Source organism: Aedes aegypti, chromosome 2 (genome assembly GCF_002204515.2).
Source record: "Aedes aegypti strain LVP_AGWG chromosome 2, AaegL5.0 Primary Assembly, whole genome shotgun sequence".
NCBI classification, from domain to species: domain Eukaryota; kingdom Metazoa; phylum Arthropoda; class Insecta; order Diptera; family Culicidae; genus Aedes; species Aedes aegypti.
Genome location: NC_035108.1, coordinates 404,590,551 through 404,615,895, shown reverse-complemented (window position 1 = coordinate 404,615,895; position 25,345 = coordinate 404,590,551). Strand labels below are relative to the sequence as shown.

General features: G+C 37.9%; 1 protein-coding gene across 3 annotated transcripts in view; it reads right to left on the bottom strand.

Annotated features, from left to right (window-relative positions):
• The window catches only part of LOC5571858 (adenylate cyclase type 3), a 210,622-nt gene that overhangs the window by 81,208 nt on the left and 104,069 nt on the right, over nt 1-25,345 (bottom strand). For all 3 annotated transcript variants that reach the window (XM_021847233.1, XM_021847234.1, XM_021847232.1), the window contains 3 exons: nt 19,823-19,981; nt 19,457-19,605; nt 5,511-5,629 (listed from right to left, as the gene is read on the bottom strand). In XM_021847233.1, coding sequence (XP_021702925.1) covers nt 5,511-5,629; nt 19,457-19,486 — 149 coding nt within the window. In that variant the 5' untranslated portion in view covers nt 19,487-19,605; nt 19,823-19,981. The remainder of the gene's footprint in view (nt 1-5,510; nt 5,630-19,456; nt 19,606-19,822; nt 19,982-25,345) is intronic.

Here is a 25,345-nt window from a genome sequence, read left to right as displayed (position 1 = left end):
GGGCTCATTCAGCTTTCAGCCGAGAAAGACATCCTGCTGATGAAAAAATAACCCATTGCCAGTGGTAATCCTTCTTGGACATCGTCTTGGGAAAAAATCTCCTATATAATCACTTGATATGATCGGAAAGATGATTCCTTCCAAAAATGTTTCCAGAAATTGTATCGAAATGCGTAATCAATTCGATACTTTAGACAAATTTTCAGAGCAGCAGCTCGATGCAGCTTCTAGCCCAGGCTCTTCGATTCAAGTAAGAAAGCAAAGGGTTCCACCAATCGTAATCAGTATTTTCCAATTTGGAGGATTTAGGCAGAACATCTTTAGAACTCCATTAGATGAATCAAAGTTTCCTCTCAAATCGTAAAGAAAAAAGGCTACTGAGTTTTGCTGGAAGCCCTTAAAGATCGCAAACTGTTTGTCAAACATCGTAAAGACAAGAAGCATGAATTATTGTCTTATGACGACAAAATTAAACGTTTGTTCAAAGTCGTCTTAAAAAGTCTCTCCAGTGAATGTGCACATGAAGAGATAAAAAAATGAAATAAACGGTTCACTTAGATTTTCCCACGTATATGGTAACCCCAATCCCACCTAATGGATTTGACAGCAGCCAAGATCAATTGAGTATCCGCATTGAAATGCATTTGAGTATCCAACGGTTGCTAGGAACATGTTGAATTCGAAAAGATGGCGGCGGCGCATACTGTTCCGCATTCCAAGTAATCATTATGGAAAAGAGAACACAATCTGACAATTGTCGCAAAGATCTTTTTCAAGAATTTCATTTAGTTTTTTGTAATAAAATGGGATAACTTTGAGTGTGCCTAGAACTGTGCGGTCATTATTTCGTCACGCTACAAAACATTTATACCAAATACATTTAATATATACATTTTGTGTGACACAGAAATAATCAACTGTCGATGAAACGTTTTACTTGGTCTTATTGATGCATGCTATTTTCAGAACTTTCGTGAAATATATTTACACTAACATGCGGTCAGAAACTATCTGTTTCAGCTGATTCATTCGACTTATTGCCCTCATCAAATTGCAGAAGCTTAGTGTGAATCATTTTAAGTTTGCACCTTGAAAATGGTTTCCTGCGATACAAGCAAACAAACAACGGGTAGCACTGGTGCAAAAAATTGTGTTCAAATTGAATGACCAAAATGTTCGAGACCGCACCCCTCAGCCAAACATTACCAAATGAATGCTCAATGTAGGATTCGTGGAGGTTGTGGAAGAAGGTACCTAATGGTTAGTATGTGCAAATTGCTCAGGCAATCACAAGTGTAACTTTTGGGATTGCCCTTCACGCAAAACAATTGGTGATTCATACCAGGCAGATACACAGAAAAGCTTAAAAAATTTACTCAGCATTCTGTTAGTTGAATTTTCAACATTGACAATGGTAAACTAATCCCAAGACCCATCATTGTATTAGGGGAACTCTGAGCAATGACGTTTAGAGGTTGCCCCGCCGAGATTTTTGAAACAAGTCCTATTTTCGCGACAAATATTTCAAGTTCAGAACAATTTTATAAAACCCATATTTTTATATTATTTGCAGATTCTAGAGTCCAAGATATCTGGTAAAAATCATTCATTGTATGTTTTACACGAAAACTTTACACACTGATTTTTTGAATATTCGAAAACTATGATTTTTTTAATACGTTTTTATTCTACATTTTTTTATCAAATTTTAAAGTTTTTATTATTTTGACAAAATACATTCGAAATAGTAATTTTAACGTGAAAAATAATACAATTTTACCACATTTACCTATGTGACACTAACGGTCTGCAAAAATTGAAAATTTTATCGCTCAGAAATTGTCAGTAAACCTTAACTTTACTATCAATTAAATCATAATATTCAAATTCGTGAAATTTATTAACATTTGGAACTTTTCATGAAAATATCGAGTTAGAGAGGTAAACTAACATGAGAAACTTAAACAGATAGCATCGAATTAGCGAGGTATCTATTTACAGAGGTATCAAAGCATGCTAGATTGAAGGGACTGCGCATTCCATCGAGTAGAAGCGTACAAAATTTTTATGCAAAATATACAGTGAATGACTATCTGGGATCTCCAAAAATTACAAAAGCTGAGTTTTATAAAATTTCGCTGAACTAGATATATTTGTTTGACATAACTCATGAAGATCTAACTTTTTTTTTTTCAAAAACCTCAACGGGGCATCCTCTAAACGTCATTTTTCAGAGTTTCCCTTACACAAATGCTTGATTGTAACATCCTGAGTTACTATTTGGAGGTTAAGCCTCGTCCGGGTTCTCTACTGAAAATTATTTTGTCGTTCTTCCGGCACTCGTACCACGTGACCAACCCAACGCAGCCTGCCGTGTTTTATGAGCTTGATAATATCCACTTCTTTATATGCTTGGTGCAACTCGTGATTCATGCGACGCCGCCAGATGTCATTTTCTTGTTTACCACAGAGTATTGTTCGCAGAACTTTACGCTCAAAAACTCCAAACGCTTTCCGGTCGACCTCTTTTAACGTCCAGGATTCATGACCATATAGAGCAACCGGAAGGATTAGTGTCCTATATAGCGCGAATTTTGTTTTCGTCTGCAGGCTACGGGACTTAAGCTGGTTACGGAGCCCGTAAAAAGCCCTATTCGCAGCTGCAAGATGCCTTTTCACGTGTCGGGTAACTTCATCGCATGTCACTAAAGTATCAAGATACACAAATTCTTCCACTACTTCAAATTTTTCACCACCCAGCACCACTTCACTACCAACGTCACGATTGGAACCATGCTGTCTACCAGCGATCATGTACTTTATTTTGCTGGTATTGACGGTAAGTCCAATCCTCGCTGTCTCCCTTTGAAAAGGCACGAATGTCTCTTCTACGGCTCGACGATCAATTCCGAATATATCGATATCGTCCGCAAAACCCAGGATCATATGCGACCGGGTGACGATGGTAACGCTTCTTTGCACACCCGCTCTCCTCACAGCTCCTTCGAGAGCAATGTTGAACAAAAAGGTTCGAAAGCGCATCTCCTTGTTTCAATCCATCTAAGCTTACGAAGGACGTTGAAGTCTCATCCGCAACCCGCACACTTGATTTCGATCCATCCAACGTTGCACGAATCAGTCTAATCAGTTTCGCCGAAAAACCGTGTTCTATCATTATCTGCTATAACTCATTTCTCTTTACTAAATCGTACGCCGGATTCCAAGGCGAATGAACAGATGGTGAGTCTGCAAGTTGTATTCCCGGAACTTATCAAAGATTTGTCGCAAGGTAAACATTTGATCCGTCGTTGATTGGCCCTCACGAAAACCAGCTTGGTATTCGCCGACGAAGGACTCCTCCAGCGGTCTCAATCTGTCGAACAGAACACGCGATATTATTTGGTACCTCCCATATGCTTAACAGAGTACGATGCAGTATTTCGTATAGCTGCTTACTACCGTGCTTGAAAAGTTCAACCGGGAGCTCGTCTTTTCCAGCAGCTTTTACAGTTCTTCAACTCCTTGATCGCTCTTGTAACCTCATATAGCGTCGGGGGCTCCACAGCTTGTCCATCGTTGCTGATGATTAATCTGTTCTCAGACGCGCTCGTGTTCTCTCCATTCAACAATTACTCGAAGTGTTCTTTCCACCTAGCAGCCACCAAGATTTTGTCTGTCAACAAGTTACCTTCGCGGTCATGACAGGAGACGGTCAAGGGGTGGACCACTTATTCAGTGCACGATGTACATCAATTTGCATCAAATGCATTTTTTGGTTTTCACATCAGCTTAGCACTGGTTCATACCATCGCCATTGTTTGTTGATTGTTATGAAATTGTTGTAATTGTCCGCTTCAACTACCTAATCACAAACTTTATTCGTTTCAGATAATCAAGCTTTTTAGAAACTGGAATACATCCTAAATAACTGAAATAATCCTACAACTAAAGGGTATAAAATGGATGAATTTTCACCAAAATATTCTGTTCCAATTTGTGTGAAACAGTATTTTAATATTTTTCATAATATTTTGGTAAAATGTAGATCATTTTCATGTTATGTAATTTATGTAATATCATTATTACATCACATTTGGTCTGAGAATAGATTTTTTTTTCATTGATGATCCACTTACCCCACCATGGTGGGGCACATGGTTACATGGTTACAAATCTAATAATATTGTTTGTACTAAACACATTTTTATAATTTCTAGAAGAATACCTTCTTCAGAAACTTTTCTTAAATGAGCTATGATGGAAAGTCTCACTTTCCCCGGATTCTCACTCGCCCCGGAGTACCTTATATCGAAATGATAGCTTGGATAGAGCATGTGATGGTGTTGCTATCATCAATCATAGGCGAATAATAGATCAACTTATTTTTCGTCATTTGAAACGTTTCAAAACCAAAGATTGACTTTTCAATGAAATGGACAACATGCTCATCTGCTCTTAATTTACTTGCGGAAATTGACTCGCAATAAATCTGTTCCTTTTTTCGTTGGTGATTTTAATGCCAAACAAGGTAGTAATAAAAACTTGTTTTTTTTTTTGCAGTTCAAATCTGAATTAGGCCACAACACATTTGAGCTTTTATTTGACAATCAAACCGCTATCAGCAACAGTCCACGTCAACCAAATCTATTGCCGAGATTATGAATACTATACGAAACGAGCTCTTGCGAGAGAGAAAAAAATCTGCCAGAGCGCTGAAAAAGCGCTGATGTCGAACTGAAAGGAAAATTAATGGAAATTCAATATCGTTTATCCGTTCGAACCGGTTCAGTTGGTCGGATGAAGCGACTGGGTCCAGATCTATAGCCGGCAGCTTTCTTCATACTACTATATTCAACTCCAGTTATCGCCGCCGTTTGTTAGTTAGCTGGTTACTGTAAACTGGCCCGAGTGAATTGGGTAAACTAACTATTATCAAAATGATGTCAAATAAAGTAATCAGAAACCAATTTTGATATAACTTTCTCAACTTGATATTATAAATGGAAGTTGCAATCAAACCCTTTTGAGCAATATGATAGAGAAAAAAAACAAGATTGCTTATTTTAATATTAGTATAGTCATATATTTTTATTAGAGTGGCTTTTCTCCCTTGGCGAGATTACCACTATTATTCTAATTTCAACAAAAAATAACATAATTTGTTATGACTTGTTATCAATAATTTCAATTTATGTTAGCAATTTGGTAAATCTTATTTCAAATTTCGATTTTTATTTTTATGTGTTTGTTGTTAACTTGATATAAGACAATAGAAGACTGATTAGTAAAATTCTGCCACGTTGCTTATAGGTATATCACAATTTTTGTAATGCACAAACACATCGCGGCGCGCAAAATACAACGAAAAATAAAAGAAAGATTATCTTAACTCGATTAGATTCGGTTGTCATCATCTCTGTGTTTCCATCAACCACCCACGTTCCTTGTTTCTTTGTGACAACATTATCCATAATTTCTCCATTTTCTACGGCCAAGATTGTTATTCTTACCTGACATTTTCGTGGCGACTCATGTAGATTTTTTTGAACTGCTCCGAGTTGGTGGATCCCAGATCTTGTCGCATTTTCACCGCGACGTGCTCCGGCAGTACCGAGAGAAGTAATCGTTCCTTGAAACAGCGGGAGAATAAGAAAAGAAAAAAAAAACAAAATGGATAATTATTTGAGTCTTGTTCGTCGGAATGGGGCGAAAAAAAATCCAAAAGGTTAATGTGACAATTTAGGTCTGTTTGATGGTTCCACTTCGTGGTGGGTGGGACGGTAACCCGTAGGGTATTGCGGACAGAAGAAATGTGATTTTAATGACAATGGAAATTAACTGAACGTATCTTGCTTCCCAGTGGTTAACTTTTCAGCTCCAGTATAATCGAATGGTTACCGCCCATTTTTTCGTCGACATGATTAATGAGAACAAACCAATATAAAATTTTACCAAAATAGCTTATTTTACTATTCGTTAAAGATTATCAAGAAGGAAAAAAAGTGATGCTAAATTTTGATATTCAAGTCAAAGAAATAAATTTAACATTATTTTTATCTAAACGTGAAAAGCTTGTTCAGTTAAACATTCTATTTTAATGGTAAATTTTGTTATACATTTGTAATTCTCTACCCGGGTACGCGTTGAGTATCAAATTTTTCAGTACAGAAATCCCTTTGCATTTTGATTATGCATGGAAAAGACTTTTCACACAATTCCAGTAAATAAATGTTGTCGATATCGCGTTTACTAGAAATACCACTAGCGACATCTGGGGATCAAAATTACGATCAACTCTATCACTATCAGACAGACATTAGGACTCTGAACTGTTTGGTAAAAACATATTTTTTTTAGCTTTTTAGGATCACAAAATTCAGAACATTTGAAAAAAAATGTTACTGGCACTATATAGCTAATGAATATTTCTCGAAAACTTATTCAAATAGTCTCAAGTCAGAAAAGTGAATAAACTTACTTTATTGATCCTACGTGTTTCGTGGACGAAATTCCACATGTTCCGCTTCTACCCAATTAAATTTTTCACTTTAAGAACGTTTAATTTCCGGATTTACGAAACGACGAAAGTAAGATTTTCAACTTTCCTAACCTAACCACTACTTTCGCCGCCCCGCTGTATAGAGAGACAAAGTGACTTAACCACTGATCAAAGCAAAACACTACTTAAGCCGATTTTACACTGGTAGAAAAACGTCGAAAGTAACTGTATGAAACGGCTTATCATTTTTTATAATTATTTTTGTTGAAAATAATAGAAACTACCTAGTTTTTGAACGCGATCTGATTGTATGCAAAATTCGAGCGATGTAAACGGCGAAAAAATGTTAAAAAGGTCATTTATTTTAAAACAGTTTTAGAAGACAGGTTGTGATTCTTCTCAATTAGTGTTCTCAAAACCGTATGAAAGTTACTTACGTCGATTTGAAAAAGTATTCGAGATTTGTTCAGTTTTCCACCTCAGATGGCCCTTGATCTATTGAATGGTTGGTACACTGACACTTAAATTTCAATCATGATGTTCTCCCACAAAAGCAAAATCACTTGAGATCTGCTTCGAAATATTCACGAATGATATTTGGATGCAAAATCACTTGCTCACACTCATGCCGCCAAAAATAATTGAATTTATTGTTTACATTAAAAAGGTTCGTTATAATTCTACCAGAAAAACAAAGAATAAAGCCTTTATTTGGGGACGGACCTGGTGCAGTGTTTTTTTATATATAATCATTTATTTAATAGGCTCATGCGCCATCAAGCATTACGGAGCCGATTTTTTGTGAAATATATTTACATTTTCAAGTTTGCTTCTTAAGTATAGTATTAGCTTTAGGGAACCGTAAAACACGCGGTTAGGTTGAGGTTAGGGGTAACAATAATATATAGGAAGGTATAGGGTGATAGGGCTTGGCGTTGTCAGTCAGCAGCATGAATTTTTGACGTATTTGCTGCTGGCCTAACCATTCGTAGACTGAACAACCTGTAACGATGCAGAAGAAAAACAATTTTCAAAGGAGACACAAGGTGGACAAGTGGAACGACAAGACAAGAAATTAAACTATAATTTATACTTGCTTGATAAAAACATACACAAGATTCATATACTCCAGGTCAAGTTTACCCAACACCTCTCTAATGTCTTTCTTTTCTAGTTTCCCTTGGGCCCTGAGGGATACACATAAACTGGATCTGGCACATCGTATTCGGGGCAATCCCAAACCACATGATTGGGGTCTTGATAGCCTGCACCACAGCTGCAGTGATTGCTGCCTATGAGCCCTATTCTATAGAAATGCGAGACGTCACATTACCTTGATAAAATCTCGGCTTATGTCCAAGCCCTTAAACCATGGTTTCTTCGATACCTGCGCTGCCGTTATACGCATAATTGTCCCATGTTACTTTTTGTGCATTTTGACTTTTTGTCATCAAACAGTTTATTTTTACGTATAGTTTTAGAAAACACTTATCAAATATTAACTTTGTTCGGAAACTCAATGAAAAGCAAGCCAAGTCAATTTGTCCCATTGTTGAATTTCCACGCATAACTGTCCCACTACTGTATTTCTACGCATAACTGTCACACTATACAATTCGCTGCGCTAATCTTGAACAAAATATTCAGTTGTGAGTTTTGAATTAGCTGGTGTTTGTGAAAATCGTTTTGAACATCTTCCTACGTTGACTTAACATCCCATGTGGAAAACAACTCGTTTTATGTGTTTGTATTATCGGGATGCATTCGTCATTCATGCGAGTCTGACGTCAATTTGATTAAAAAATTTCAATTTAATAATATTACTTCCCATCAGTTTTTCAATGAATTTCAGTTGAACTTTCAGGGTCAATCACAATTTTTTTCAATTTTTTTACACCGCCGTCATCGATTAGAAATTCTGGATTCATCACGAGGAATACTGAAATAATCCCACTTGAAGAAACAGTAATTACTTTAATTTCAAGTCCATGGCGTGCGACGAATCAACTTCTTAATTTAGCAAACCAAGTCCAAATAAAAATAGTTCGACCATTTTTGGATGACTTGGCCATATGCTGGGTTGGTCCGAATACCGGTTCACTAGTGGAAGAGACCATTATATTGGCGAATCTGAAACCTGGCTTGCGACATATCAATTTTCATGAATTTGCAAATTAAGTCTACAGGTGGTTCAAATGTATTTGAATGACTTGACTACATGTCGGATTGTTCTGAATTCCCGGTTTCCTGGGGGAAATGGCCTCTAAACTGTCGGTTCTGAAACCTAGCTGGCAACATCAAACTTCATAAATTCACAAATCAAGGCTAAAGAAGGGTAATTCAAAGGTTCCTGGATGACTTGATAACATGCCAGGCTGTTTTGTTCCCCAGAGGAAGTAGCCATTATATTGGCGGTCTTGAGACTTATCTTGTCAAGACGAAGTCAAAGTCAAGTCAAAAGAAGAATAAGGTGACCTGGCCACATACTGGGTTATTCCGCATAGTTGGCTCTTCGGTTCAAGTTGCAAATATGTTGATGGTTCTAAAACTTAATTTGCGGTGTATCAAAAATATCATGATATGTATTGCAAACAAAGTACAAAAAAATGTCAAAACGTGTGAAGATTTGTGTCGTGAATTTTGAGTTAAATATTTACTCGAAAGAATAACCTTGAATTCGCAGATGAGTTTCTGTCAAGCCTGCTGCTGGAAGAGTCGATTTAGGAATTTATTACATTATATAAACTCTCTTACTTACTCATCCACTCTTTCTTTCACTAACTCATACATTTTCTCATTATCACACATACAGAAAACTTTGCTTTCCATCCCAAATTTGGAAACTATAAAATCGTTTTTTTTTCACTTCTCCACACGTGGCTCCGTATGGCACATGTCACTTGAGCCTTCATTAGGTGCCTTAACATAGTCTTGAGGATATACGTCCTCTATATTCGGTACAATCTATACGTAAGAACGGTCATCCACAGCAGTATATTTAGCACATAATTGGTCACTACTCTCAGTGGGACTGTTATGCGTAGAAATTCACCAAAAACCCCGTATTTCTAGGCATAACAGTCCCACTTTGAATTTCGTAGATAAATTTACTTTATTCCCATAATACAAACTCTTGACTCTAATAAACACGCTATTCTTTATACTATTGTGAAGATTTCAATTCAATTTACAACACACCTGGTCAATAGGAGGCCTAAATGTGTTAAAATTTTTAAATGCGTTTTTCTCGATTGCATATTTTGGAACATAGGACAATTATGCGTAGAACGGCAGTGCGGGAGAATGGAATGTAACCATCTGCCCATGCGTCCTGCATCCAATTTTTGTTGCCAACTGATCAAAGAGTGCTGACGAGCAATGGACCAATGCACGAGTTCACTCATTTGACGTTTGAGCGGTGCCGAATTCACTAGTTTCCATGGTCACATAAATAACACGGCACCGCTAAAACGTCTAATGATGAACTCGTGCATTGGTCCATTGTAAAAAAATCATTGAAGGCGATTTGTCTGTCATAAATGTAACCGTCCATAGCGCCCACTTTGGCGAGCGTGTCCACTTTCTCATTGCCAAGAATCGATAGTATATGATTGATTCGATAAAGCACTCCGAATAGTTCATATTTTACTAAAGAAATACGGAGAGTGCTTTACCGGCCATATTGAACGAATAACCTCTATGCAACTGAGGCTATCAGTAAAAATGAAGTATTGATCAGAGGGAAGAAAGGCAATTCGCTCTAATGCGTAATGTATAGCCGCTAGTACTGTGACATATACGGAGCAAGGGTGGTGAAGTGAGTAGTGTTTGACCCGTTGAATCTATTGCTAGCTCTTTTGTGGGTGAGCGATGGAATCCGGATCAATTGTGTCCTCACGTATTCAAACTTTATCTTTATCGTTCACCAGAACGAATCCTTTCCCATATCCAAACTCCCAGTGTTTTCTTGTGGAAGTGCAGAGGACTCCTCGGCATCCGTAAAGCAAGTAACTCGTCAACATTTCCCTACCATCCCCAAATTGACCTGCATTCGGACGTAGCCGGCGCCGGTATTGTTTGTTATAATAATGAGAGCACCAGTACTTACACATTGAAGATGCTATTGATCCTGAGTAGCATCTGTTGGTTCCCTGTGTAAGTACAGCCCGCAGAAGTAGCAACTGCGGGCGGTCAATCATGCTCATGCTCATATACGGTGCAAGGGTGTTGAAATTTATGGGCGGCGCTTTGAACCTCAATGAATACACCAAAACCTGTGGAATCATTTCTTTTTGATCCGTCGGTATAAAACCTTGACCAATTTTGCTTGCAAAAAAATTTGGTATTTGCTCCGAGCGAAGCAGATCAGGAATTCCACGGATGTCTTGCCTCATGGACAGATCAAAAACTACAGTGTTATTCATGAAGGCTGGGAAACAACAGCGATTGGAAATATTCGAAGAAGGGTTAACCTCCAGAGTCATGTACGAATAGTACAGAGACATAAATAAACTTGTTTGTGGATTACGTTCGATTAGCTTTTCAAAATTCTCAATTACCAATGGGTTTGACACTTCACAGCGAATGAGTAACCTCAACGATAATGCCACGAAACGATCTGGTAAAGGCAGTGCTCCTGCTAATACCTCTAAACTCATGGTATGAGTCGAGTTCATGCACCCTAGCGCTACCCGAAGACAGCGGTATTGGATACGCTGTAGCTTAAAAATCGGGGAAAGTACACATTGGTGGAGTTAGTCTGAAAAAAGGACATCTACGCAAACAGCATCCAAAGCCCCCTTAATATCCAAGAAAACTGAACCCATTTGTTCCTTTCGCGCGTAGGCCAGTTGAATTTCTGTAGAAAGCAGCGCTAGACAATCGTTCGTTCTCTTGCCTCTGCGGAAACCAAACTGCGTATCTGAAAGAAGGCCATTCGATTCAACCCATTTGTCCAGTCGAAAGATAATCATCTTCTCTAAAAACTTTCGGAGACACGACAACATCGCAATTGGACGGTACGAGTTGTGGTCCGATGCAGGCTTTTCTGGCTATTGGATAGCAATAACTGTCTCCAATCATCCGGAACAATATTGCCTCTTCGCGACGTCTGGGAGGTTTTTGAGCAAGTTGAACTTAATCCTGTCCATACCTAGGGCAGAATTGTTACATGAAAGGAGAGCGAGTAAGAATTCTGCCATCGAAAAGGGTAGGTAGGTCCATTTCGTTTCGTTCGAGTGGATAGTCACGAATTACACAGCGTAACAAAAATGACATTTTTGCGTGTCTCAAGGATCAAATTATGTGTCTCGAGTAGATTTGGGGTTGCTGAATCTGATGCCATTTTCAGAAATGTTCCAGCACGTCACAATTTTTAGCTACAGGACACCAAAGTTGTATAAAACACTGGTTTTATTGATGTTTACATTAAATTTAAAGTATAATTTATCAAACTGTTTTGTGATCTAATCCACTAAGCATGCTATTTTGCATTTAAACTTTCATTTTGGATTAAATTTGATTGAAATTTTGCGATTAAATTTGGATTAAATCGATTTTTTCGACATGCTTGCTTTCTTCATACAAAATTCGTCGTTTCTCTCATATGGGAAAATACAATACTTTTTTAAACCATCAAAAAATAACTTTTCCGCATCGAAAATATTATAAACTTTGCCGATAAGCATTGTTATACACATAAAGTTTGAATTATGTGTCAAACTAAGCTAATAAATTGCCTTACAAGCTGGGAAACTTGCATGCAAGTTGGCCAAAATAGTCAATTTTTGCATTTTCAACAGCTAATATCTCAAAAACTAGACGTGCTATGATAATTTTGAAAACGGCAATGGATTCAGCAACCCTTAATTGAGTGAATAGCGGTATTTTGGTGCTTGAGTCAAAAACGTGTTCCTCAGTGTTATCGTTTGCACTTGGACGGAATCCGGGCAAACTTTCTTCGCGAAATCGAATATCCATCGAGAAGAGTTTTCGCGATCTTCATTTACTAGTACGAGGTTTCTATTGATAGCCCGTTGACAAAATTTCTCCAATATTTGATTCTTGAATTTGCGATCAAGAAAAGAACACCACTCGAAATTATCCCGTGTGCCGCGTTTTCTGTAACATTTAAACGCGACGGATCGTTCGTGATAGACTGTAGTGCATTCATCATCCCACCACGGACTAGACCCCGGGACCGCGGGACGTACCGAAGACCCCGGGACCGGTTTACGCTACGCTAGTAGAGCGCTGTTTATGATCAACGCGGACCAAAACTGATATTCTTCCTGCGAAGGAAGTGTACAAGCCGATTGTACACCAACGGAGATCGTCTCAGCATATAGTTTCCAGTCGATATGCTTCGTAAGGTCATAGGCAACATCGATCTGGTTGGTAACTGAGATTCTACCGTGGGGATCTTGAATAACTTTCCACATGCAATCCAATGATAGTGGATTCAAACATATTGAGAGATCTAACATGCTCGGAGGATCTGGAGGTTTAATTTGTGTTGCTTCTCCAGTGTTTAAAATAGTCAAATTGAAATAGTCACTGAGGTCATTTATTAAGGTTGCGCGGTTGTCATTCCTCGGTGACCCCCAAGGCTGTAACGTGAAAATTAAATCTCCTAGGAGCAACCATGGCGCAGGCATAGCTTCGCATATACCGTTTTGATTCATAATACGGACAGCTTCATATTGCGGACACTCTACTTTGTATGGGAAACATTTCACACGAAATGTTTCAGTTTTTGCCGCTCAAAAGCTCTCACTTTTAAGGCAAGTTTTAATAAATATTTTTCAAAGATATCTATGCAAATTCATAATGCCCAACTACCTTATACGTCTCTTTAGTGGTTTGACGATTTCAATTGATGATTTGACTTTTCTATTTATGATTTTCTAGAGCTGTCCGGAATTCGAATCAAAGTGTCCGGAATATGAGCATGAGCATGAGCATGATTGACCGCCCGCAGTTGCTACTCCGTTATTGCAAGAACAGCTGTACTTACACAGGGAACCAACAGACATTACTCAGGATCAGTAGCATCTTCAATGTGTAAGTACTGGTGCTCTCATTATTATAACAAACAATACCGGCGCCGGCTGCGTCCGAATGCAGGTCAATTTGGGGATGGGAGGGAAATGTTGACGTGTAACTTGCTTTATAGAAGCCGAGGAGTCCTCTGCACTTCCACAAGAAAACACTGGAGTTCTTCAGTCGTTCTCTTGCCTTAGCCAACGTCGGACGTGTCGGTTTATCTCGAAAGAATTGGAAGTGCAACCGCAGGTAGTTTTTTTTTCTGCTGTCGGTTGGTGTGCCTTGTTCGGACTATCGTACGATTTGTTGTTTGAAGAGAAATGAGCTGAGAAAAGATTGCCAATACGGTAAAATTTCAATTTCCTGCTGGATTACCTCGGCCAACATGGGTCAAAATCGCAGATTTTTTGAAAACACTGGACTCAGATGCAACTACTATGGAAGCAGTGTACAAAATGGGAGCAGATAAAAGTGTGTGCATAAAGTACACAACGGAGGCTGCGATGCATGACGCACTGCAGCGGAATAAAGGAGATATTCCATTCAAGTATTCCAGTGGTAAATCTTTTTTTTTTGGTAAATATGGTAAATCTGTACTGCTACGAATGCTGATCGCGGGAATCGACATACAGTATGTGCGTGTGTTCGATGTCCCCCCAGAGGTGGATTATGACGCATTGTGTGCAGTGCTTAGGACGTATGGGAAGATTCATCGTACACTGCGGGAAAAATTTCCTACCGGTCTGGGCCTAGATCACCTGTACACTGGTGTACGAGGTGTGTACATGGAGATGAAACATGATGTTCCTCCAGCGCTGAATATTGGACAATGGAATGCGAAGATATTCCACGACGGACTTAAGGAAAAGTGTTTCTTGTGCAAGTTGGAAGGTCACCGAAAGAACTCTTGCCCGACGGTGAAAGTTACGGAGAAGCGGAACCATGTAGAGAGCGGGATTTCTTATGCTGGCGTCGTTCAAGGAGGAGTAGTTGTTCCGCCGAACAAAATGAAAACTGTGGATGATGGCATAATAGAAATCATTGAAGAAGAAATCTTGGAACAGCATACGGAAGTGGTAGAAAAAGAAGAAGCAAAGGTATCTACACCGAACATGGACGAGATGGACGAGGAACGGTTGAAAGAAATTGATGCAGCAGCGGAGCAACTTGGATTACCAAATTTCAGGGAAAATATAGCTAAACTCTCGGAGATGATTGACGCTCTACCCTGTCAGAGTAAAGCAACGGCAAGTGAACGACGGGCGCAGTTTGCAACATCGGGTTCGACGGAGTTGCGACCAAAAAAATCTGCTCGGAAGAGTAATAAACAATAATATTGTAACTAATCATAGTTCAAAGAATTCGGCTCTGTTATGCCTTGCGGCGCCTCGAGCCTTCCAAATAAATTGACAGAAAAAAAAAGAAAACACTGGGATTTTGGATATGGGAAAGGATTCGTTTTGGTAAACGATAAAGATATAATTTGAAATGGATACGATAGTGCGGTTACTACGCAAACCAACCACAATTGATCCGCATTCCGTCGCTCGCTCACAAAGGAGCATGCAACAGATTCAACGGACCAAACACTACTGACGCGTTTCGTTTGTTTTGTTATTCACCCGCACACTTCGTTTTTTCACCAGCGCGACGCGATCCGGACACAATTGATCCGGATTCCGTCGCTCGCCCACAAAGGAGCATGCAACATATTCAACGGACCAAACACTACTCTCGAATCAAAGTGTCCGGAATATGAGGCAAAAGTAAGGAAGCGTCCGGAATAAGAATCATGTAAAGTCCACACATTTCTATTTATTTTAAATTATTCATACTGCGGAATCAAAATTATTACCCACCATTTGAAAGTTAAGTGTTTCATAGGCCCGATAACGCAGAGGAATCATACAGAATGATTTATTTTGTATGCTTTCTGATGAGTTATACTTAACTGAGGCCTTAAGTGTCCGTAATATGATTCAAAACGGTAGCAGCAAGATCTCTGCGAGACATTCTAGCGTTGGGCGTAAGGGATGGTACACAAATAATGTCACTTTTACGACCCCCTCCCCCCTCCCCCTTTGTCACACTTTTTGTATGAGCCCTCCAAAAATTTTGTAAGGCTTGTCACGCTCGGCTCGACCCCCTCCCCCCCCTTGGAGCGTGACGTAATTTGTGCATGATCCCTAATGTATGCTAGCTACGCTGAAGCCTTTACCTCGGGCTGTAATATGACATGCAACTACTTCAATGCTTGTCATCGAGGGAAAGTCGATTCTTTAAAAGGAGTGGAGCTTTTTGATCCCCAAGAGCACCCCTCCATAACCATCCGCTCGACCCAAACGAACAATATTAAAATCGTGGAAAGTGATATCTTTATCCGAAGTAAGCCATGTTTCACAAAATGCAAACATATCACAGCTTGTGCTTTGAACTAAAAAATTAAACGCCTCAATATTTTTTTTTGCTTCTGAAATTCCACTGTAAGACTTCGATCATATCCCTGACCTCATTGGATTGATTATCCATCGAAAGATATGTAAGATTCAAGGATTTTGAAGTCAGTTGCTTACAAAAAAGGTTTTACTAAAAGAAAGTGCCATATTCATAACATGTCTTGTAGCGGAGGAGACTTCTAACATTTCGAAGATGATATCCAATAACCCAGAAAGAGTCTGTTTTCCGGTATCATTAATATGCTCCTGCTGACGAGTTTGTTGATTTTTTGGGCGAGAAAATGAAACAACTGGGGTTTTAGATGTTCCTGGAAGTGACGAAAAGTCTTCTGATGAGAACTTAAAACCAGGAGGTGGAGCCTTTTTGGTGTTTCTGCCACTGCTTGATTTAGCCAGAGAGGTTGGATGATTTTGTTGACCAACAGGAACGTTATATGAAGCATAGTTGCGAGTGTCGTTTTGCAACAGCTCGCTTCCTTTTCGTTCCTGTCTCAATAACGGTATACTCTTGTTCCCCCTCAGTGTCAGAGCCTTGATCTAGCAGGGACTTGAAGATATTTTTGCTGATAATAGAATGGGTCGATGGAACAATCGTCTGAGCGATTTTTTTAGCATTTCAGCATAAGATCGCTTCGACCCTTGCTTCAAAGAATTGATTGTATGTTTCTCCCACTCTAAGTACTTCGGGCATGTGGTAAGCTCGTGAGGAGCCTGGCCACAAGAGGTACACTTTGGTTCCATATCGCAGGAACCATCACCGCATTTGCTACAACGTGGTTTGTTGCTACAGTGAAGTGCAGTGTGGCCCAACTGCTGACACTTTTCGCAGTGCATTAAGTAGTATAACTACCCAGTCAACATTTCGGTTGGTATATTTTTTGCTATACATCATTATATATGAATCAAATCACTCGTATAAAATGCATGAAAACGCTATGTACACACCAAAGTGGAGGTCATATACGCACTTCCCACGACTTTTTCAGACTTTCCGTAGTCAGCAATACGATGTCACAAAATTCCGATAAAAATAAAAAAAAACAGTTTACAGTGAGACTCCAACACCGGACCTTTGGGTCCTTAAACTGGTATCATACCACTTCACCACAGACCACTACGTGAATAAGGTGTGATTATTTGCCAACATGAAAGGAAATTTGCTATACAGCACACACGCTTTGTTGTTCTTTGAAGCCCACCGCCAGAAGATACCAACCTCGGTAGGCAAATTTTGCTAAGTTATTGCGATTTCATTTGATGCTAATCTGCATTGATATATGATCTATCAGTTTATACAACTTGACGCGATTCTAGATTATACTATTTACGGCATGGTTTTGTTGTCAACAAAGTTTGTCGATAACACAGCGTAACAAAAATGACATTTTTGCGTGTCTCAAGGATCAAATTATGTGTCTCGAGTAGATTTGGGGTTGCTGAATCTGATGCCATTTTCAGAAATGTTCCAGCACGTCACAATTTTTAGCTACAGGACACCAAAGTTGTATAAAACACTGGTTTTATTGATGTTTACATTAAATTTAAAGTATAATTTATCAAACTGTTTTGTGATCTAATCCACTAAGCATGCTATTTTGCATTTAAACTTTCATTTTGGATTAAATTTGATTGAAATTTTGCGATTAAATTTGGATTAAATCGATTTTTTCGACATGCTTGCTTTCTCCATACAAAATTCGTCGTTTCTCTCATATGGGAAAATACAATACTTTTTTAAACCATCAAAAAATAACTTTTCCGCATCGAAAATATTATAAACTTTGCCGATAAGCATTGTTATACACATAAAGTTTGAATTATGTGTCAAACTAAGCTAATAAATTGCCTTACAAGCTGGGAAACTTGCATGCAAGTTGGCCAAAATAGTCAATTTTTGCATTTTCAACAGCTAATATCTCAAAAACTAGACGTGCTATGATAATTTTGAAAACGGCAATGGATTCAGCAACCCTTAATTGAGTGAATAGCGGTATTTTGGTGCTTGAGTCAAAAACGTGTTCCTCAGTGTAATGAATCGTAGTGGAGAATTATATACAATTTGTGTTAACATTTATTCGTTTTGATTTGACATATTGTGCGATTCAGATTTTTGACGTATGAATATGAGATTTTTGGCGCACATCATTATACGATACGTGGTTCACTGGGTAATCGTATTGACAATCTTAATCTAGAATAAGGTGAGGCAAAAGTTCCACTTTAGTGAAATAATCAATATATCACGAAAAACTAGAATACTTGAAAAGACATAAATACCATACAGTTAACCTTCAACATATTGGCTACAATTTCGCTGCAAAAACTTGTGTCAAAATATGTACCCATTTTTAGCTATAAAAGTTTTACAATTGTTTGCCTTAAACGAACTTTGCAGTGCAACTTCGACCGAAAATTACAAATTTTCACGTTTAAAAACACAATAAGCCATTATTTTTCCAAATTTCAACCGATTTTTATAATATTTTGAGCGAAAGGCTTTCAATGAAATGCCATTAAAATCACCATAACATTCATAACATTAGTTTTGAATTGAGTAAGAAATATTAAAAAGCAACTCCTGCCAGGTATCGAGTTATAGCGTTAGCATGTTAGGGAGGTATCGAGTGCAAATGCGATCCAAGAGACCATTTAGGTAAACATGAAAAACAACTATTACGAGTCATACTAGAGACTCGGTATCGAGATAGGAAATATAGAGTAAGAGAGAGTTGACTGTATTTGAAATTAGTGGTGAAGTATGAAGAAATCTTAGACTACTCTTTGATGTTCCCTGTGCCATTTTTTTGAGAAATCCCTTCACGAATTTATATAGGGTTTCTTTTGTTAATACATGGGGATAAGAAGATCAGACTTTGGTATGTTATGAGGAATGTCAAAAACTGTTCTTCAAAATATTTTTAGAGAGATAGATTAGTAATTGAATTTACAACTTGATGTTCGATTTCACAATATTCAGAAAAACTTGATTAGTATGAAGGACATTATGTAAGACAGTAAAAGTAAGAATCAACCAAATAATCATAGTAATAAAATTTGTCTATTATTGTCCAGCCCTCTGAAAGAGTTTTTTTACTTAGATCATACGTTTCGAGTGGATAATTGATAGATTTACTTCTGAGTTTCAGCTTTCATTCTTATTATGTTCGTTCACGAATACTCAATCACCATCGACGTGTTGTTCCGGCTATGGGGTAATTTTTGAGGTTCAATACATACATGAAATTTTTAATATATCGGGTATAAAAGGGTCGCAAAATAGTTTTAACTTGTTGACTAATGTATCGAGCCCTGAAGATGGTGCAAAAGCCACATCGGGGCTGAAACATCGGTGATGATCAAAAGTAAGTTAACACAATTAATAAGACTGAAAGCCGAAACTGCGAAGAATTTTTTTTTTTCAAAAAGATATGCATTGTTCTATTTTTAACAAACTCACCTGCTCGGCTGATTGTTCCTCGATCAGCATCTTCACCTCTAGGCCTTGTTTCGCTTCGAGAAAAGCTCTTCGTTGTTTCGCTTCAGCCAGAAAGTAGTTTAGCAACCGATGGCCGTCGCTGCCGCCAGCAAGATGATGTTTGCAACTTGCTGCGAAAATGTAAAGAAAGTTTCAATAAATATCTACTAAGCAGTTCCAGCAGAACCTTAAAATGATTCCACACCAAACAACGTCGGTCGTCCCACGTATCGAGACCCTCCAATCAATTCTGCTTCAATCTTGTTAAGGATCGAATCGTATGCCACCCGGTAGGGTGCCCGACAGGTAGAATTACACCTTAATAATGAAAAACTTTATCTTTCTTACCTGTTCCCAAAAATAGTTTTCCTTCTTGGCCAGCCCAATGATGGCGTTGATGTAGGTTGCGACTGACCCGACTCCCAGCAGGATGCCGGTATACTTGAGCAGCACCGGCAAGGTAACGTATACTAAAAAATTAAGGAGCACAGCCCATCGAGGGAATCTCTGAAAATGAAAAAAGGAGGAAATAAATTATGAAGCTTGGGCTTTAGCGAGGAACAGTCTCGTGTGGGCTGCAAACAAGTGGATTACGAATGATGAACGGAAAATATTCTGGAAGCAAAAAGCGGTTCACATTTGCTAAAAATAGAAATCGGTTCATTTCTTTTGGCAATTTCTTCATCAAATTGGCGAATCATTTCGATCCGTACCGGTGGATCCCCAAATCGTATGTCAGTGTTTTTTTTACATTTCAAAATTTGATTATGTGGGACCCAAAGTCGCTAACACGTCTGCCAAATTATAGGCATCCCCATTCTACAAAATTATGAGACCGTAAGGAGTGAGTTCGTGGAACGTTGTATACCTAACCATTCCTAAACTCGAGCTTCTGGGATCCATAATGCTGATATGCTAATCTTTTAATCCTGCTTGTGCCGAAAAATGGGATGGATGGGAAAATCGTCCGAACCAGAAAGAACATATTAATTAGGCCAAAAGCTATGAATACAATGCGAAAATGTTTCCGTTATCCGTAGGAGCGTTTGGTCCCTGGCTGGGTCAAGATGATAATTGAAGCGTTTTTTGCCCTTCAGCAGCTTTTAAGTCGAGATTAAAGCTTAATTAACAGTGCTGAATATGAAGTTGTTGTTTTCGGAAGTTACCCTGGTGATGACCAAATGGTTCGTCGATGAGTGTATGAAATGAATCCGTAATGATCGCTCAATTAATGAAAATGTATGACTGCAAAGTTCGAACGAAACGTGTAAATTTCTGATACATATTATGCACACAATTGGAGCGTGGAGTATCCATGGATGTAATCCAGCAGGATCCTCTGTGGTTACATGACATTTAACACACTTTTACATGATTTCAGACTTAAATTTACATGACGTCATGTTTACATCGCATGAATGAAGTTTACATGACGTGTAATCTTCATAATTTTTTGACTGTGTGAGTACAGTTCATTAGTGCTACTCTATCATTGAGTACAAGCCATTTCATTCGCTTCTTATTAGTAAACATCTAAACAAATAATACTGAATCAAACAATTTTACGCCAGAATACTCAGTTTGTGGCCGCATCTCTTCATTCTCGGTTATGCCCTATACACGTCGAAAAAACCTTGTAATTTTGAGTCATTTAGCACCGACATATTAAAGCGAGCTAAATGACACAAAATTAGATTTAATCTTACTTTTACACAATGATGAGAAGGAGGAACTTTCTAATTTTACAACCCCACAGATGATGTGTGTAATTTTAATGTACTCATAGCTCATGTTCGTAACCTCAATCAATCCATAACAAATTTGCCCACATACAACTTCAGTTTCCGGAAAAAAAAACAAGAAAAAAAATTTCTAAACATATATTTCACTTTATTTATCTGCTATCACTAATCCATTAACACCCGTCAATAAAATTAAAAAATACGCAATTCTCTTCTTCCGTCGTTCGAGTTCCCTCCTCTGACAGTTTTTCCAGAACACAGCTCACACCTTCGTCTCCAATCCTATTGGTAACTGCATCTTATGACTTTACACGGTTGAATGTTGCAGGAAGAAAGTAGTTTCAGAAACTTTTCACGAAACACAGAACATGTTCATAAATCTAATGATTTTTAATTGGACTATGATTTGTTGTAAGGCACGCCACTGATCGTAAAACAAACTTGACGTTTCAACAATGCGTAGGTCGTTGATGTGTTACCGTCGTGTAAATTTATGTCTTTTTAATTTTAAAATTATGATATGTGCTATAATTTTTGAAGAGATCACTTTAAATCATGTAGAAATACCAGACATACTATTTCAACTGATTCAGTTCGACCGTACATCAACTATGACACAAAAATAAGTCTGTTCCTAGTTTGCGACCTGGTTTATTGCGTCAGTTTATTGACTTACATCACCTTTAATATTAGGATTTTCTTAATGTGTACGGACGGGGTTGGTGGTCTAATGACTACCGCTCCTGCTTCATTACCAGAAGGTCATGGGTTCAATCCCAGGCCCGGCTCTTTCCTCTTACTTTGCAGTTGTATATTTCACTTGCTTTTTCACATTAATTTTAGTAACATTTTCTTCTATCCCACGAAGTTACGTATCTACTGGACAAAAATGTATTGCGTATTATTTAGAATCAATCAAGAAATAATAAAAAAGATGTAAAAACGTTCATATTAAATACCCATGAGTGAACAACCTGCCCGATTCAATCAATTTTGAACGCCGTTTATCTAAAGTCAATCATCATATCTATACGCACATTGGAAATAAACTGGCTCTAAATTCCCAGTTTGAAACCATTTGTCGGATCGAATTCCATCCAGCTTCGATTCGTGTGACTTCAGGAATCAATCACGTTTCTGGAATCGATCTCTCTTGCCTTTTGAATGAGGGGTTTCGGTGTTTCAAACGATGCAATATGGGGACATGTTAGCGATACCTTCCACAGGACATATTTGAACAATGTTGCACAAAGCGTACGCCAGTGCGGTACGATATGGTGTGTATTGCATTGCCCGTGTACACATACTATCGGTAGGTATGCCTTCTATTCGAACAATTTCAGCGTTGTGTAATGAAAACCACAACCAGGTCAGTGCGGTGATGGAGGACCCAATCAGGAAATTTGAAAATAATGTTTGCGTGGTAAAAGGGGTGTTAATACCAGTATCCTTTTGTTCAGAAACATCGTTATGAAAATTTTGTGCAGTTTTTCACAAATTGTAAGAAACATTTTTTTTTTTTGTTTTCGTACAATTTGTAAAAAACTGCAGGAAAACTAGCATATTTTCAACTTTTGTTTTATATCTCTGTGTGACTGAAAATCTAGCCTTAAAAACTAAACTGTCACATAAACTTCTTTGCTTTTAGGCTCCTTATTTTTATCACCTAATTCTTATATAATTATTGCTACTTGTGTTTTTGTGTGCACATACTATAGAAAGTCTATATATAACATAATTAATATATTTGTTTTACAATGGCTTAATTATTTTAATACATATTTGTTTTTGCAAGTACAAATGATGTACATTCTTCAAATTTGTTCCCCCAAAAGGTACAGCAAAATATTTAACCTTATCCTTATAAAATCTAAGAATGGGACGCTAATGAGATTGAAATTTGTAAGAGAAAATCGAGAAAATGAATGTTACAATTTCAGCTATAGTCGATATTTTTTAGAAAATCGAGAAAAATGAATGTTACAATTTCAGTTATAGTCGATTTTTTTTTTTGATAGTGACTTGAAGACTAGAGTTGCCCGTTTCACTCTGATTGAGCTATCATTTTAGTTTCTCTAGGTATTTCTTTTCTTGTTCTAAACTGCGGTCCTTTCTACATTGGTAGGAGAATCATCGAGTCATTAACAGTCTTTCCCATGCATATGCTCTAATTTCGAGCTGTTGGAGACTTGATGTACAGTAGAGTGATGCAAATTTTGAAATTTTTAGCTCCCCTATGCTTAAACGATTTAAATTATGGTAAATTAGCAGCCTCCCAAGTTTGAGGTGATTCGGAAGAAATTTGACTGTGCACACGCCATTTTGAAGTTTATATGGAAAACGCCAATATTTGTGTTCAGCCCTCTAATCTCTTCGTCATAACATTTTATGGACAAGTTGAAAAAAAAAAATTCTAAATGTGAAAATCCTCCTAGCTACAACTTTGCCGAAGACCGCTTTTTGATTAGACCTCAGGATAAAGTGTTATTCATCATCATAAAGTGGGTTTTGCATGTAGCATGCTTTACCAGCTGTTCGGCAGGCAACAGTGGTTCTCCTGGCGGAAGAATAGATCAAAGTAATCCAGGCTACTATGTTCTACAGCAAAAAAGCAGTGTTGCTCTGAAAGTAATTGAATGATTATCTCAGCATGATTTAGACTGTGTTATCAATAATAACAAATTATCCTACGTCCTATCAAAATATGGTCTTCGGCAAAGTTTGTAGCTAGGAAGTGTGTGAGTGTGTTCACTTTTCTATAGATTATTATGACGAGCAGTTAGAGGACTGAACAGAAAATGTTTGCCTTTTTCCATAGTAATTTCCATATAAACTTCAAATAGCGTGTGCACAACCAAATCTCTTCCGAATCATTTCGAATTTTGGAGGATTATTTTCACAATAATTGACATCGTTTAAGCATAGGGGAGCAAAAAGTTCAAAATTTGCATCAGTCTAATGTACAGTTCCCAAAGTTAAGCATTTTGTATTAAAATCGTCTTTCCACTACTATTATTCTGTTGTGTACAGTTGTCTTCATTCAAAACGTTCTCGATAGCATAGCGGGTTCTAAATGCACAATTTTATCGATGTTAAGTTAAGGATTTTTATTGTTCGATTTTTAACAAATCCTTTAATCAAGGACAATAGTTTTGCTCGGGATGGTCGACATCTTTCCGGTGATGGGTTGAAAACCACGCGTTTAACAAAGGCATGCTGGATTGAATGGTAAATTACAGCTCTGGAAGGTACACTTCGAAAATTGACAACCTGTCAAGTTTCTTCTTCTTTAACTTGCTGGAATTAACGTGTCGAATTGAGACATAGCTCAATGTTCTTCAAAATGACCGTTTTGAATTGAAAATATCTTGTTTCATCCTAAAATATCTTAATCGAATCGAACCCACCACGCTTAACATGAGTCTTGTTGAATAGTTGTACGTTTACCACTAAGTCAATTTGTGCCCGGTCAGCATTACATGATTGAAAAGGCTGTCCATTATGATGCAGCTAATTTCATCACGGATAAGTGATTGGACGAACGGTTAATTATGGATATCGTGTTGGAAGAATTGAAGAACTAAAAGTTCCGTTTAATATTTATCTCTGTGTTTACTCGCTCGGTGCCAAAACAAACCAATTCAGCATTCTATGTGGCTTCCTTCAACGGTAAAAACGGTGCCTCTAATTTTCCGCTTCGAATGATACGCGGATTCAATGTATTTGTTTTTCCTGTCTTTCCATAGATCTCTGAGAATGTTAGTAAACGTTTTCTGTTTTTCAACATACACAGGATGGCTAAGGCTACCAAAAATCAAACAAAAAAAAAAAAAAAAACGATGCGAAGTGAATATAGCACACAGTAGCTATTTTTCATTGCTTCCGCAGGTGGATGCCAATTTCTAGTTACTGTAGTATATTCTGACATGATTTTCGCCATGTTGGATAATTTCTGCATATTTCTTTTACTAACGTGAACAGTAACTAAATATACAGTCAACTCCCATAACTCGAATATTAAAGGGACCATCGAGTCAAAAAGGCATCGAGTTGTAGAACACAAAAACCAGTGCAAATGCGATCCAAGGGACCATCGAGGTAGCCATGAAAACCAACTTTTACTTATTTT